This window comes from Amphiura filiformis, chromosome 4 (genome assembly GCF_039555335.1).
Source record: "Amphiura filiformis chromosome 4, Afil_fr2py, whole genome shotgun sequence".
Taxonomy (NCBI): Eukaryota; Metazoa; Echinodermata; class Ophiuroidea; order Amphilepidida; family Amphiuridae; genus Amphiura; species Amphiura filiformis.
Window position 1 is genome coordinate 60,609,121 of NC_092631.1, and position 12,579 is coordinate 60,621,699.

A 12,579-nucleotide genomic window follows, 5' to 3' on the forward strand; every position below is an offset into this window, starting at 1 on the left:
TGTTCATATTTGTATCGATTCTAACACTTAATAATCAATTATTGAAATACTCTGCAGTTTTGTCCATATTGTAACTCAGATTTGTTCACTGTTTGTTATACATTTCTAGATGCAAATGACTGCTTACCGAATCCCTGTTTAAATGGTGGTTTCTGTGTTGATGGACTCAATACATTTACTTGTCAGTGTCTTACAGGGTTTACTGGAGACAGATGTCAAACAAGTGAGGGTTTGCAATGGGCTATATAGTTCAAATCCATACACCCCCATGGAAAACATGACCTTAATCTTCCACAGGGAGTGTGAATTTAAAATGGAGGACTCCATTTGAAAATTTCACCCCCTTTGTGAAAGATTAAATACATGTCTTCCATACAGGGTGTATGGGTTTCAACTGGAATAGCCCTATATTATAAACAAAAATAGTGAAAACTAATGATTAATTGATATCAATTATTGAATGGGGCAGATAATAAAAAATAATAAAGAAAGAAAGACTTGAATAAATAATGTCCAATAACTTTTATGTCACATAAACTTAATTTGTTGATTCTCATCTGGAGGAATTTCTTGAATTAACAAGGCCTGGAGTTTTTTATTTTATATTTTTGTTCTGTTTTTTGTGTGTATAATTAGCATTTTGAGCAGTTGTAATCCTCTTTATACATCATTTGAAAGTGATGTGGTACTTTTTATTTTAAAATTTCAGAAATTCAAATGGGGCTGCCTATTGTGTTCATTCTATTTGAAATGGATTAGACCATTTTTGTCCATATTGTAATTCAGATTTGTTCACTGTTTGTTATACATTTATAGATGCAAATGACTGCTTACCAAATCCCTGTTTAAATGGTGGTTTCTGTGTTGATGGACTCAATACATTTACTTGTCAGTGTCTTACAGGGTTTACTGGAGACAGATGTCAAACAAGTGAGGATTGCAACGGGCTGTTCTATTTGAAATTCATACACCCCAGTATGGAAGACATGACTTTAATCATCCATACAGGGAGTGTGAATTTCAAATGGAGTTACATGAATGGGTGATTTCATTTGAAATTTTCACCCCCTGTGTGTGAGATTATGATCATGTCTTCCATAGGGGGTGTATGGATTTCAACTGGAATAGCCCAATGATATAAGCAAAAACTAGTAAATTAATTATAATTCGAAAGAAAGAAAGAGAGAAAAAAAGAAAGGAAGGAAAGAAAGAAGGACAGAAGGAAGAGAGGAGGAAGAAAGGAAGGACGGAAGGAAGAAAGAAAGAATTGTTCATTTTCATCTGCAGTATTTTCTTGAATTAACAAGTGCTGGAGGTTTTTTATTTTCTGTTTTTTCTTTTTTCAATGTGAAATAAGCAGTTGTAATCCTTTTTTGATACATCCTTGGAAAGCGATGTGGTACTTTTTATTTTACGGTGCTGTGGGGCGGAATACTACAAAAACATCTTTAAAATGAATCATGTTGCTCAAATAACATTTTAGATGTATATACACCAGGCACAAAAAGAAACTCGTCAGTTATATTCATCCTTTGCTGTTCAATAACTTGATAATTTTGGATTATTCTGAAATATACATTTTGTTAATTGGACTTTCTTTCTCATTTGACACCCTGTTCGTGAACATTGAGCAAGAATTGACCAAGAGATGCGCCTCCAAACTCTCAAACCCCAAAATGAAAAGTTGCAATTTTAACGATTCAATTGTGCCTGTTACACTGTGTGCTTTATTGATTGGCCTGTGGTGCTTGTGTGCAATACAACGATGCGTTCCCATTGAAAATCGTTGAAAATGCAACTTTTGATTTTGGGGTTTGAGGCTTTGGAGCGCATATCTTGGTCAATTCTTGTTTGTTTTTCACCAACAGGGTATCAAATGAGAAAGCAAAGTCCAATTAACAAAATGTATATTTCAGAATAATCCAAAATTATCAAATTATTGAACAGCAAGGATGAATATAACTGACGAGTTTCTTTTTGTGCCTGGTGTACATCAATCTTAATATAAAGCGTACATTTGCAATTTCAGCGATTGAAAAGAAATTGAACTAAACTTGATCCAAATTTCTACCACTTAGATATATATAACCTGATTTTGCACATATAGATATAAATGATTGTCAGCCCAACCCATGTCTGAATGGAGGTGTATGTGCAGATGGAATAAACATGTATACATGTCAGTGTCCTACTGGGTTTATGGGGACACATTGTGAAACGGGTAAGTTTAAGAGTCAAGACAAAAAAATGGCTTGAAGATGTTTTATATCAAGAAATATGAACTGGTTTTGAGTTGCAAGGCTTGTGGCCTGAAGATGTTAAAATGTGTACTTGAGAAATGTGTGTGGCTTTGAGTATAAAGGGTTGTGGTCTGAAGATGTTTTAATGTACCGTAAAACCTCAATAGTTAGCATATGTGCTTACTATCCAGCACTTTTGAAAACAGGAAATTGTACCAAAGTCTGGCGCTTCGGCAACTGAGCTAATGGGATTGAAACACACATTTGCAGGTTTACTTGTTCGTATATAACTATGTGTATCAATGATTTGCTCAAAACCCTTTACACTTTTGTGGATGGGGCTCTTCATGTTTGCATGTTTTAAAAGCGCTACGATAGTAAGCACATGTGCTAACTATCGAGTTATAATGTTGAGAAATGTGGCTTTGAGTTCTAAGGGTTGTGGCCTGAAGATGTTTTATGTGAAGAAATGTAATCTGGCTTTGAGTTACGGCTTGTGGCCTGAAGATGTTTTAATGTTTACTTGATGAGTAGCTGTGAGTTACCACAATTAAGGGTTGTGGACTGAAGATGTTTTAATGTATGTTAAGAAATGTGGCTTTGAGTTTCAAGGGTTGTGATCTAAAGATGTTTTAATGTATGTTAAGAAATGTGGCTTTGAGTTTCAAGGGTTGTGACCTAAAGATGTTTTAATGTATGTTAAGAAATGTGGCTTTGAGTTACAAGGGTTGTGACCTAAAGATGTTTTAATGTATGTTAAGAAATGTGGCTTTGAGTTTCAAGGGTTGTGACCTAAAGATGTTTTAATGTATGTTAAGAAATGTGGCTTTGAGTTACAAGGGTTGTGACCTAAAGATGTTTTAATGTATGTTAAGAAATGTGGCTTTGAGTTTCAAGGGTTGTGATCTAAAGATGTTTTAATGTATGTTAAGAAATGTGGCTTTGAGTTACAAGGGTTGTGACCTAAAGATGTTTTAATGTATGTTAAGAAATGTGGCTTTGAGTTACAAGGGTTGTGACCTAAAGATGTTTTAATGTATGTTAAGAAATGTGGCTTTGAGTTATAAGGGTTGTGACCTAAAGATGTTTTAATGTATGTTAAGAAATGTGGCTTTGAGTTTCAAGGGTTGTGACCTAAAGATGTTTTAATGTATGTTAAGAAATGTGGCTTTGAGTTACAAGGGTTGTGACCTAAAGATGTTTTAATGTATGTTAAGAAATGTGGCTTTGAGTTTCAAGGGTTGTGACCTAAAGATGTTTTAATGTATGTTAAGAAATGTGGCTTTGAGTTACAAGGGTTGTGACCTAAAGATGTTTTAATGTATGTTAAGAAATGTGGCTTTGAGTTTCAAGGGTTGTGACCTAAAGATGTTTTAATGTATGTTAAGAAATGTGGCTTTGAGTTACAAGGGTTGTGACCTAAAGATGTTTTAATGTATGTTAAGAAATGTGGCTTTGAGTTACAAGGGTTGTGACCTAAAGATGTTTTAATGTATGTTAAGAAATGTGGCTTTGAGTTTCAAGGGTTGTGACCTAAAGATGTTTTAATGTATGTTAAGAAATGTGGCTTTGAGTTTCAAGGGTTGTGGCCTAAAGATGTTTTAATGTATGTTAAGAAATGTGGCTTTGAGTTTCAAGGGTTGTGACCTAAGATGTTTTAATGTATGTTAAGAAATGTGGCTTTGAGTTACAAGGGTTGTGACCTAAAGATGTTTTAATGTATGTTAAGAAATGTGGCTTTGAGTTACAAGGGTTGTGACCTAAAGATGTTTTAATGTATGTTAAGAAATGTGGCTTTGAGTTTCAAGGGTTGTGACCTAAAGATGTTTTAATGTATGTTAAGAAATGTGGCTTTGAGTTACAAGGGTTGTGACCTAAAGATGTTTTAATGTATGTTAAGAAATGTGGCTTTGAGTTTCAAGGGTTGTGATCTAAAGATGTTTTAATCTATGTTAAGAAATGTGGCTTTGAGTTTCAAGGGTTGTGATCTAAAGATGTTTTAATGTATGTTAAGAAATGTGGCTTTGAGTTTCAAGGGTTGTGACCTAAGATGTTTTAATGTATGTTAAGAAATGTGGCTTTGAGTTACAAGGGTTGTGACCTAAAGATGTTTTAATGTATGTTAAGAAATGTGGCTTTGAGTTACAAGGGTTGTGACCTAAAGATGTTTTAATGTATGTTAAGAAATGTGGCTTTGAGTTTCAAGGGTTGTGACCTAAAGATGTTTTAATGTATGTTAAGAAATGTGGCTTTGAGTTACAAGGGTTGTGACCTAAAGATGTTTTAATGTATGTTAAGAAATGTGGCTTTGAGTTTCAAGGGTTGTGACCTAAAGATGTTTTAATGTATGTTAAGAAATGTGGCTTTGAGTTACAAGGGTTGTGACCTAAAGATGTTTTAATGTATGTTAAGAAATGTGGCTTTGAGTTTCAAGGGTTGTGATCTAAAGATGTTTTAATGTATGTTAAGAAATGTGGCTTTGAGTTTCAAGGGTTGTGATCTAAAGATGTTTTAATGTATGTTAAGAAATGTGGCTTTGAGTTTCAAGGGTTGTGACCTAAGATGTTTTAATGTATGTTAAGAAATGTGGCTTTGAGTTTCAAGGGTTGTGACCTAAAGATGTTTTAATGTATGTTAAGAAATGTGGCTTTGAGTTACAAGGGTTGTGACCTAAAGATGTTTTAATGTATGTTAAGAAATGTGGCTTTGAGTTACAAGGGTTGTGACCTAAAGATGTTTTAATGTATGTTAAGAAATGTGGCTTTGAGTTTCAAGGGTTGTGACCTAAAGATGTTTTAATGTATGTTAAGAAATGTGGCTTTGAGTTACAAGGGTTGTGACCTAAAGATGTTTTAATGTATGTTAAGAAATGTGGCTTTGAGTTTCAAGGGTTGTGATCTAAAGATGTTTTAATCTATGTTAAGAAATGTGGCTTTGAGTTACAAGGGTTGTGATCTAAAGATGTTTTAATGTATGTTAAGAAATGTGGCTTTGAGTTTCAAGGGTTGTGACCTAAGATGTTTTAATGTATGTTAAGAAATGTGGCTTTGAGTTACAAGTGTTGCGGGCTGAAGTTATTCAAATTTGGTTGGAATTAAGTACTTTGATATGTAACTTTAATATTGTGGTCTGTTTGTAACACACAAGGCAAGTGCAAATAGGTGGTGTACACAGATAAGAAACTGTAGGGTAATTTGAATTAGCAACAATAACTTGGTGATATATGAAGGTAAATGTAAAGGGGATGAATCTGAGTTCACAGGCCAGAGTGGCCATCTCTCTTTTGAAGTGATCAGTCCGTTTTGAAGGAATCAGGCAGCGCAACATGGTATCCCACAATGCTTGGTTTAGAGTAAAGAAGTAGGTAAAATATATAAAATTATCAACAGATGTACAATCATTAGTATTTTTTAGTAATTTTCATTAGTAATTTTAGTTAAAATAAAGGTAATTTGCATATTTAAATCAAATTTTTAAAAAACCGTTAGAAATTTATTTGTTATTTAAATTATTTTCCTCCCGGTGGAATTTTTTTTTGCCCAGTGAATAATTGTCACCTTACATGTAGCTCATGTGTGTCAAAGTAAAATTTCCACAGATTTTTATAAAATCACCATGAACAATTTAGTCCTTAGTCTGTCAAATTCAGAAGGGTTACCAAAGCCTGTGTTGCCTGCGCAGGCAACATGCTGTCTAACTCGGCAGTATTTCCTGATCAGGCAGTTGGACCAGACTGGTGATTGGGACAGAATCCTCTATGTAATGTTGCTGCATGGGGATCACTAGTTCACTACACTTCCGTAAATAGCAAGTCTGTTACCTTCCCAACATCGAATAAAGCCATTACCCATTTATACACCTGCGTGGGAGAGACAAAAGGGGTAAGAACCTTGCCTAAATGCACAACACTGCAATAAGGCTGCAGTGATTAAACCCACAATATGCTGATATCATTCAACAAGGGTATAATATTATTCATGACTCTGTTCTCCATGTATTTGGTTGCCTTAGGCTTGATGATGAGTCACAGGTGTCCTGATTGATTTACATCACCACACCCGTCCATACATTTCACATAAGTACATTGTATACATACCTTTAATAGAAACACACCCATATATTACTAATGTGTGTCAATTGTACACACCCATTTATCATACACGTATGCATTACGTTATAAATCTATAATTCTGGACAGAAATGTTGGCCCATTTTCAATTGGGTAATGTGAATGGGCTTGTCCAGATGAGATCCATATTCTCTCTTTGGAAGACATGACCTTAATCTTCCCCACAGAGAGTGTGAATTCCAAATGGGGTTATCTGAATGGGTGTCTCCATTTGAAATCTGCACTCCCTGTGTGGGAGATTAACCAAATGAAGCAACATTTTAGCATGGGTAAAACTAACAGAAATGTGTTCATAGAGACACTGCAATATTAATTTATTTGGGTTCCAGAGCATGTAATCAGCCTTTTTTTCTGAGTGGGCAGTCTGACACCCCTACCACACCCTGAGTGCCCCACCAACTTTTTTCCAGCATTATGGGTAAAGTCACATACAACAACTACAATCAATCATTCAATGAGACATACATTGGCAAAATCTATTTTAATTTGAATCTATTTTAGATTTGTCCATTGCTTATATAAAGATTAAAATGTAATAGAAAGAATGAATAGTTTACCAACCCAAAGTGTTACAATTAAACATGACAACACAAATCCTGAATGGTACACAACCCAACTTGAAAAAAAAAAAGCAAGGGAATGTGCGGGCATGGGAATCAAACCCACAACCTTCCGATCTTTAAATGGACACCTTATCCATTAGGATAGCCTGGTAGCCTTTTAAAAAATTTAAAAAAAATAAAAAAATGCTGAAATTTTCATGCTATTTTGTGAAAGTAAGCTTACCACAGTCCACACATGATCGGTAATTACCAAAAATGACATCGCAAACCTGGATGTGATCTAGAAGTTACTGATCCTAAATTCATAGTTTGTCATTTCGGTGTGATTTTTGAAGCTTATAATAAATTACTTAACAATTTTTTTGGGAATTATCATAGTATAAAGGACCTCTAATGAACACCCCCTCTTTCGAAAATGTCACATCCAAGGGGTGTTTAATGGAGTAAATGCATTACATGTATGTAAAATGTGTGTTTGTCTTTGTATAGTTAATTTGATGTATGTAAAATGCATGCTTGTCTTTGTATATTAGTGACAATAATCCCACATTTCTATGCATAGTGATAATGGTAGTGCCACTTCTCTACTTGTTGTGCATGTCATTTTTATCTGCTTTCAACTAAAGTAGGTTCTTATATTGTTGTTAAAATTATAAAGTGGATCAGCACAGAAATACAAACATATCTGTAAAAATGCTTTCATGAAAGGCTTTCCAACATACTTCTTTTGACTCCTTAAAAATCATGTTTATTGTATTCAAGGGAACAACCCAAAAATTGACAACATCCTATAAATGACAGTGCTTTCATTAGGAGGCTGACCACCTCCCTCCCTCCCTGTAACCTAAGTGTGAAATATTGAAAATTCTAACCTCAAAAGATCAAAAGACCAATATTTAAACTAGTATAACAAGTATATTAACAGACTTTATCCACATCCCCACTCTTTCATTTATAGCCCTTTTGTTTATAGGACATCATCAAACTTCTGGTTTGTTCCCTAAGATAAAAATTGAAATAAGGTGACAAAACCCACCCCCTGTTTTACGGGCTCGACCTGACCAACCCATGTTCTTTTGATTACAAAACAGTATGTACACTATAGTAAGATTTGCAATATATTCTTACAACATAATATTGTTTTCCCTCTTCATTTCAGCTGTCAATAATTGTGATCCAGTGAATCCATGTCAGAATGGAGGGCGATGTATTACACAGATAGGAGGCTACATATGTGTGTGTTTGGCAGGGTTTACTGGCACTCATTGTGAGACAAGTAAGTCATCAGTAGAATTAATGGTATCACTCAGGTGAGAGTATGTAATACTAGGGTCAGTGGCGGTGCCATGGGGGGATGATGGCCAAATGCCAACAGTCAGAACTCTTTCCCCAGTTGCTCCCAGTAAAAACTAAAAATTACGAAAATTTCCACTTTTTGCAGCAACTTTGGGCAAAATTGGTTGATTTTGCCCCCCTGAAATTCACTTTTTCCCCCATGCCCCCCGAAAAATCCTGCACAGCGCGTTGATCACACACGTAAAAGTAGGTACACGCATCAAGTAATGCTAAGCTATAACGCAGAACACACTGAACTTCAAAGCTAGTGCCGGTGACTCAAGGTATATGTGACACGATCTGGTCCATGGGGGCCAAAGGCAGCAAATTTGAAACTGAGATAAAGGTAAAAATATGGAGTAAAAAACAATAAAATATATAAGAAAGTAGACACCAAAAAACGTCATAACTTTACAACCAAATATGCTAGACCTTTGGGGCGAATTTCTCGACGGGTGGCTTAGCAATTGGCTTGTCTAGCCTCAAGGCTTAAGAGGTCGTAAGACCAGGCTTAACTGAAAACGATTTCCCGAAGCACGGCTACCATAGCCTCGAGGCTTCAAGTTAGCCCGTGGGCCAGGCTTGTAGGATTAGCCCCAGGCTTCAGTAAAATTTGCATTTCTCAAAATCAGTCTTCTGTAGCCGTAGTCTCACGCAAGCCTGTTAGACCAGGCTTACAGCGCTTTTCTTGGCCCTGCCTCAGAGCAGGTCTTAGGTCGTAAGCCTTGGTCTATTTCAATTTACAAATTATTTAAATTGTAACGCAAAGTTTATCTTTCATATTTTTGACGGTCTTTAACTCAATTAACATGAGTAAGCAGTTACGTAACTAGGGGAAGCGGGGAGCTCTTGCCCCCCCCCCCCTGAAAAAGGTAAATTAGGCCTACTTCTGAGAGTTATTAATTAACCTCATATTTGGTCATTTTAACCTTAAAAACTCAATTTTAAGGTTAAATAAATTGCATTTATCCCACTTTTGGACCATTGGCCTATTTATGTCACCAGCTTTAATAGCTTAAATATATGGCATTTGTACCATAATTCTTTTTTCAATCCCACCTCCCCCTCCCCATGTCAAAAAGAAATCTACGCCAATGTTCCGGGGACACATTCCAAGCAGATCCCATAACTCCTCAGACCTACTCCACCCCTTACAAACCCAAACAGCATGAACGATGCCTGCCCCTCATTTATTATGTTTGCCCCCGCTTTCCCCCACCCACCCATAAATGAAAATGTCTATTTACGCCACTGTGGGTAAGTAATTGTTCGATTTAGTTGAACATTTCAGCATTTTATTTTAGTGTTCATTTGAGTTAGTTAGAATTTTTTTAAGTAGCTATCATAAGACCTGCTCTCATTTTTTATGATGATTTTTTTAACAACGAATATAATTTAAAAAATTCTTTCATCATCATCATCATGATCATCATCATCATCATAATCATCATCATAATCATCATCATCATCATCATCATCATCATCATCATCATCATCATCATCATCACATATATGATACCACCTGTCCCTATCCAAGCCTTAATAGTTTGATACTCGTACTTTTCATAAGTAGGCCTATTACAATATTATTTTGGAGTGCCTATATTACACCAGGTTGGACATCAATTTAATACAATAAAAGAAGGACAAAGTTGGTAAAGATATAGTAAATATTTGACACGAAACAATAATGCATGCAGTATTAAAACTGAATTTACGGATAAGATGCATAAAATATTGCTATATCTCCTACTTAAATAATTATAAATATTGTACCAACAGATAACTTCATGTGAGATCTGAGAAGACTACTGATATCAGCAGTAGATAGCACGTTGGTTGCTTTCCGTTTTAGGGGAATCACAGATTCCTTTCCATTAGGCTTACAGTTTTACCCTTTTTGGGATGCAAAGAAAAAATCACGAGTATAAAGCATAGACGTATCATTCATACAAGTTGGACTCATAAAAAGTCAAGTGGAAATAAAATAATACATAAAAGACACAAAAACAGACACAATATTCTTGCATCAAGTTGTGTACGGTATAAGCCCAAGCACAAGACCGCGGGTCCAGGCTAGTCTTTGCGCCGGGAACATTGCCATAATGAGACGGCAACCTTGTTAGTACGGTAAACCGTGAGGACCACAGCTTATGTACATCTACCTCCGACAGCCTATACAATTAAGTCGCTGGTTGAAAGGGACGAGGTTGTCAAGCGTTAAGCCTGCAAGGCCACTAAGACTAGGTTGAATTTGCATTGAAGAAATCCGGCTAGAGTTAAGACTTGGGCTTCGAGAGCGGGCTAGGCTTAGTAGCCTCAAGGCCACCTTAAGCCTAAGGCTTACGAAGACTCCTATCGAGAAATTCGCCCTAAGTGTTTTCAGTAAATGATAGTCTATTGTATGTAGAGTGTAATAATTACAGTAACTCAATTTTCAAAAATGCCTCCTTTGGCCCCAAATGGACCAGATCGTGTCACATATAGACTATATCTGTATGGTTATTTATAGCATGTCACTTCAGCAGTAGGTAAAGCTATGTAAAAGCTACTATTACCCTGCCATTGAGTATTCTTGAACAGTACTGGCTGCCTATTGCACACGGTTCTTATGCATTCATACCATTTACAAATCCAGCATCTCGTAGTATGCAATGCTAGCTATGCTGGGTGTTGGGGATTGCCAGCACTCAGATGGTAGCTCCCATGGCAGCAGTACCGGGCGCTTTGTTTTCAGGCTTTATATTAGTATGCAATTGATAACCAGCCAAGTTCAGGCAACTGCCTAAAACTGTTATAGCTATATTGTTTCTAGTACTAATAAACACTATCAGAGTGTCACACCAACTTTCTCAATGTGGAATATTGTCATGAATGATTGTGTCATGTAAAAATATTTAAAAGCCAAAATTAACATTATTCAATTTTTTTCCCATACTTGTACAGATGTTAACGACTGTATCGTGAATCAGTGCCTAAACAATGGTGTTTGTGTAGATGGAGTGAATACATTCACATGCCTATGCCCTCCAGGATTTGATGGAACTCTCTGCCAAAACAGTAAGTGCAGTGTGTCTGACTGATGCTGGTTTCATACTTTCTGCCGCTAGCCGCTGAGCAGCGTAACACTTCATCATGCTGTTTGTACTCGTCTGCACATCACTGAGCAGCAGCAGCATGACTATGAAAGCCAATGTTGTCGCTCATCACCGCCAAAGCTCGTTTCCTGTTCTCATACGTCAGAAAGGCGCTGCTCATGAGTTGACTTGAATTCAACTCCTAGCGATCTACCACTTTGGGCACAGCGGTGGAGCGGTCGATATATTGGTTTGCCACTTGTCACTGCTGGCGTTTCTGGTCCGACTGCTGCAGTAAAGCAAAATCGTCGTCAGAGCGGCAAAGTGGTAAGCGGCAGGAAAGTATGAAACCAGTGAAAGCCATATAATGAAGTACCGTAAAATTTGAAAATAAGCATTATGTGCCTATTAAATTATTAATTATTATTCGACAACAAATTTTTAGAGTAGTTTGTTGAACTTTTTCATTTTTTTCTTTTAAAATTTACAAATAACTGCAACACAGATAATTGTAAATTAAAAGAAAAAATAATGAAAAAGTTTAACAAACTACCCTAAAAATTCATTCTTGTCAGAGCATCTTGTTAATAGGAACATATGCTTATTATCGAGTGTTAATGGTAATGCATCATTGACTCAACTCACCTTTTCATTTGGACATCATTAAGGGTGCACGCAGCGTCACTCTAAGGGTCGTTTTATCCTTTCAGTTTCGGTTCCTGTTTCAGTTTTCGTTTTCGGATCTCATTGTTATTTTGAAGTGTTAGCAATGTACATGTGAACAATCCTTTTATTCTAGTCTTATTCAAAAGTTGAACGTAGACAATTTCTGTTTTTGGTTTGGTGAGTTATGTTGATTTCTGACATGAAAACGTGAGATGAGAGGGTTGGTGCCAATCTAGACAAAAGAAGTGTCTAAATTTTATGATTGTAAATTCGCGATAAGTTGTACGGCTTCAATTGACTTGCGTTTGGTGTATAGTCACTTCCGCCTAGGGAGGGAGAGGGGATACTGATTCGGAGGGGGAGGGAGGAAGTGAAATAGGGTGTGCTACATTGATACAAAACAGTCAGGAGGGAAGGGCGACACTGGCCTGTAGCCAGGATTGGTTGGGGTGCGATCGGCTCAAAAGCGGACCTTTTGTGATTTAAGGGCTGCTTTTCAACGTTTTTACAGAAAAAAGGAGACCCTTTTATTCAAATTGGCAATTTGTCATATAAATGTGAACCACTTT

General features: G+C 36.3%; 1 protein-coding gene across 1 annotated transcript in view; it reads left to right on the forward strand.

The window, feature by feature from the left end:
* Positions 1-12,579, forward strand: part of LOC140150297 (uncharacterized) — a 69,855-nt gene that overhangs the window by 695 nt on the left and 56,581 nt on the right. The window contains exons 2-6 of the mRNA XM_072172305.1: positions 110-223; positions 817-930; positions 2,108-2,221; positions 8,092-8,208; positions 11,214-11,327. Coding sequence (XP_072028406.1) covers positions 110-223; positions 817-930; positions 2,108-2,221; positions 8,092-8,208; positions 11,214-11,327 — 573 coding nt within the window. The remainder of the gene's footprint in view (positions 1-109; positions 224-816; positions 931-2,107; positions 2,222-8,091; positions 8,209-11,213; positions 11,328-12,579) is intronic.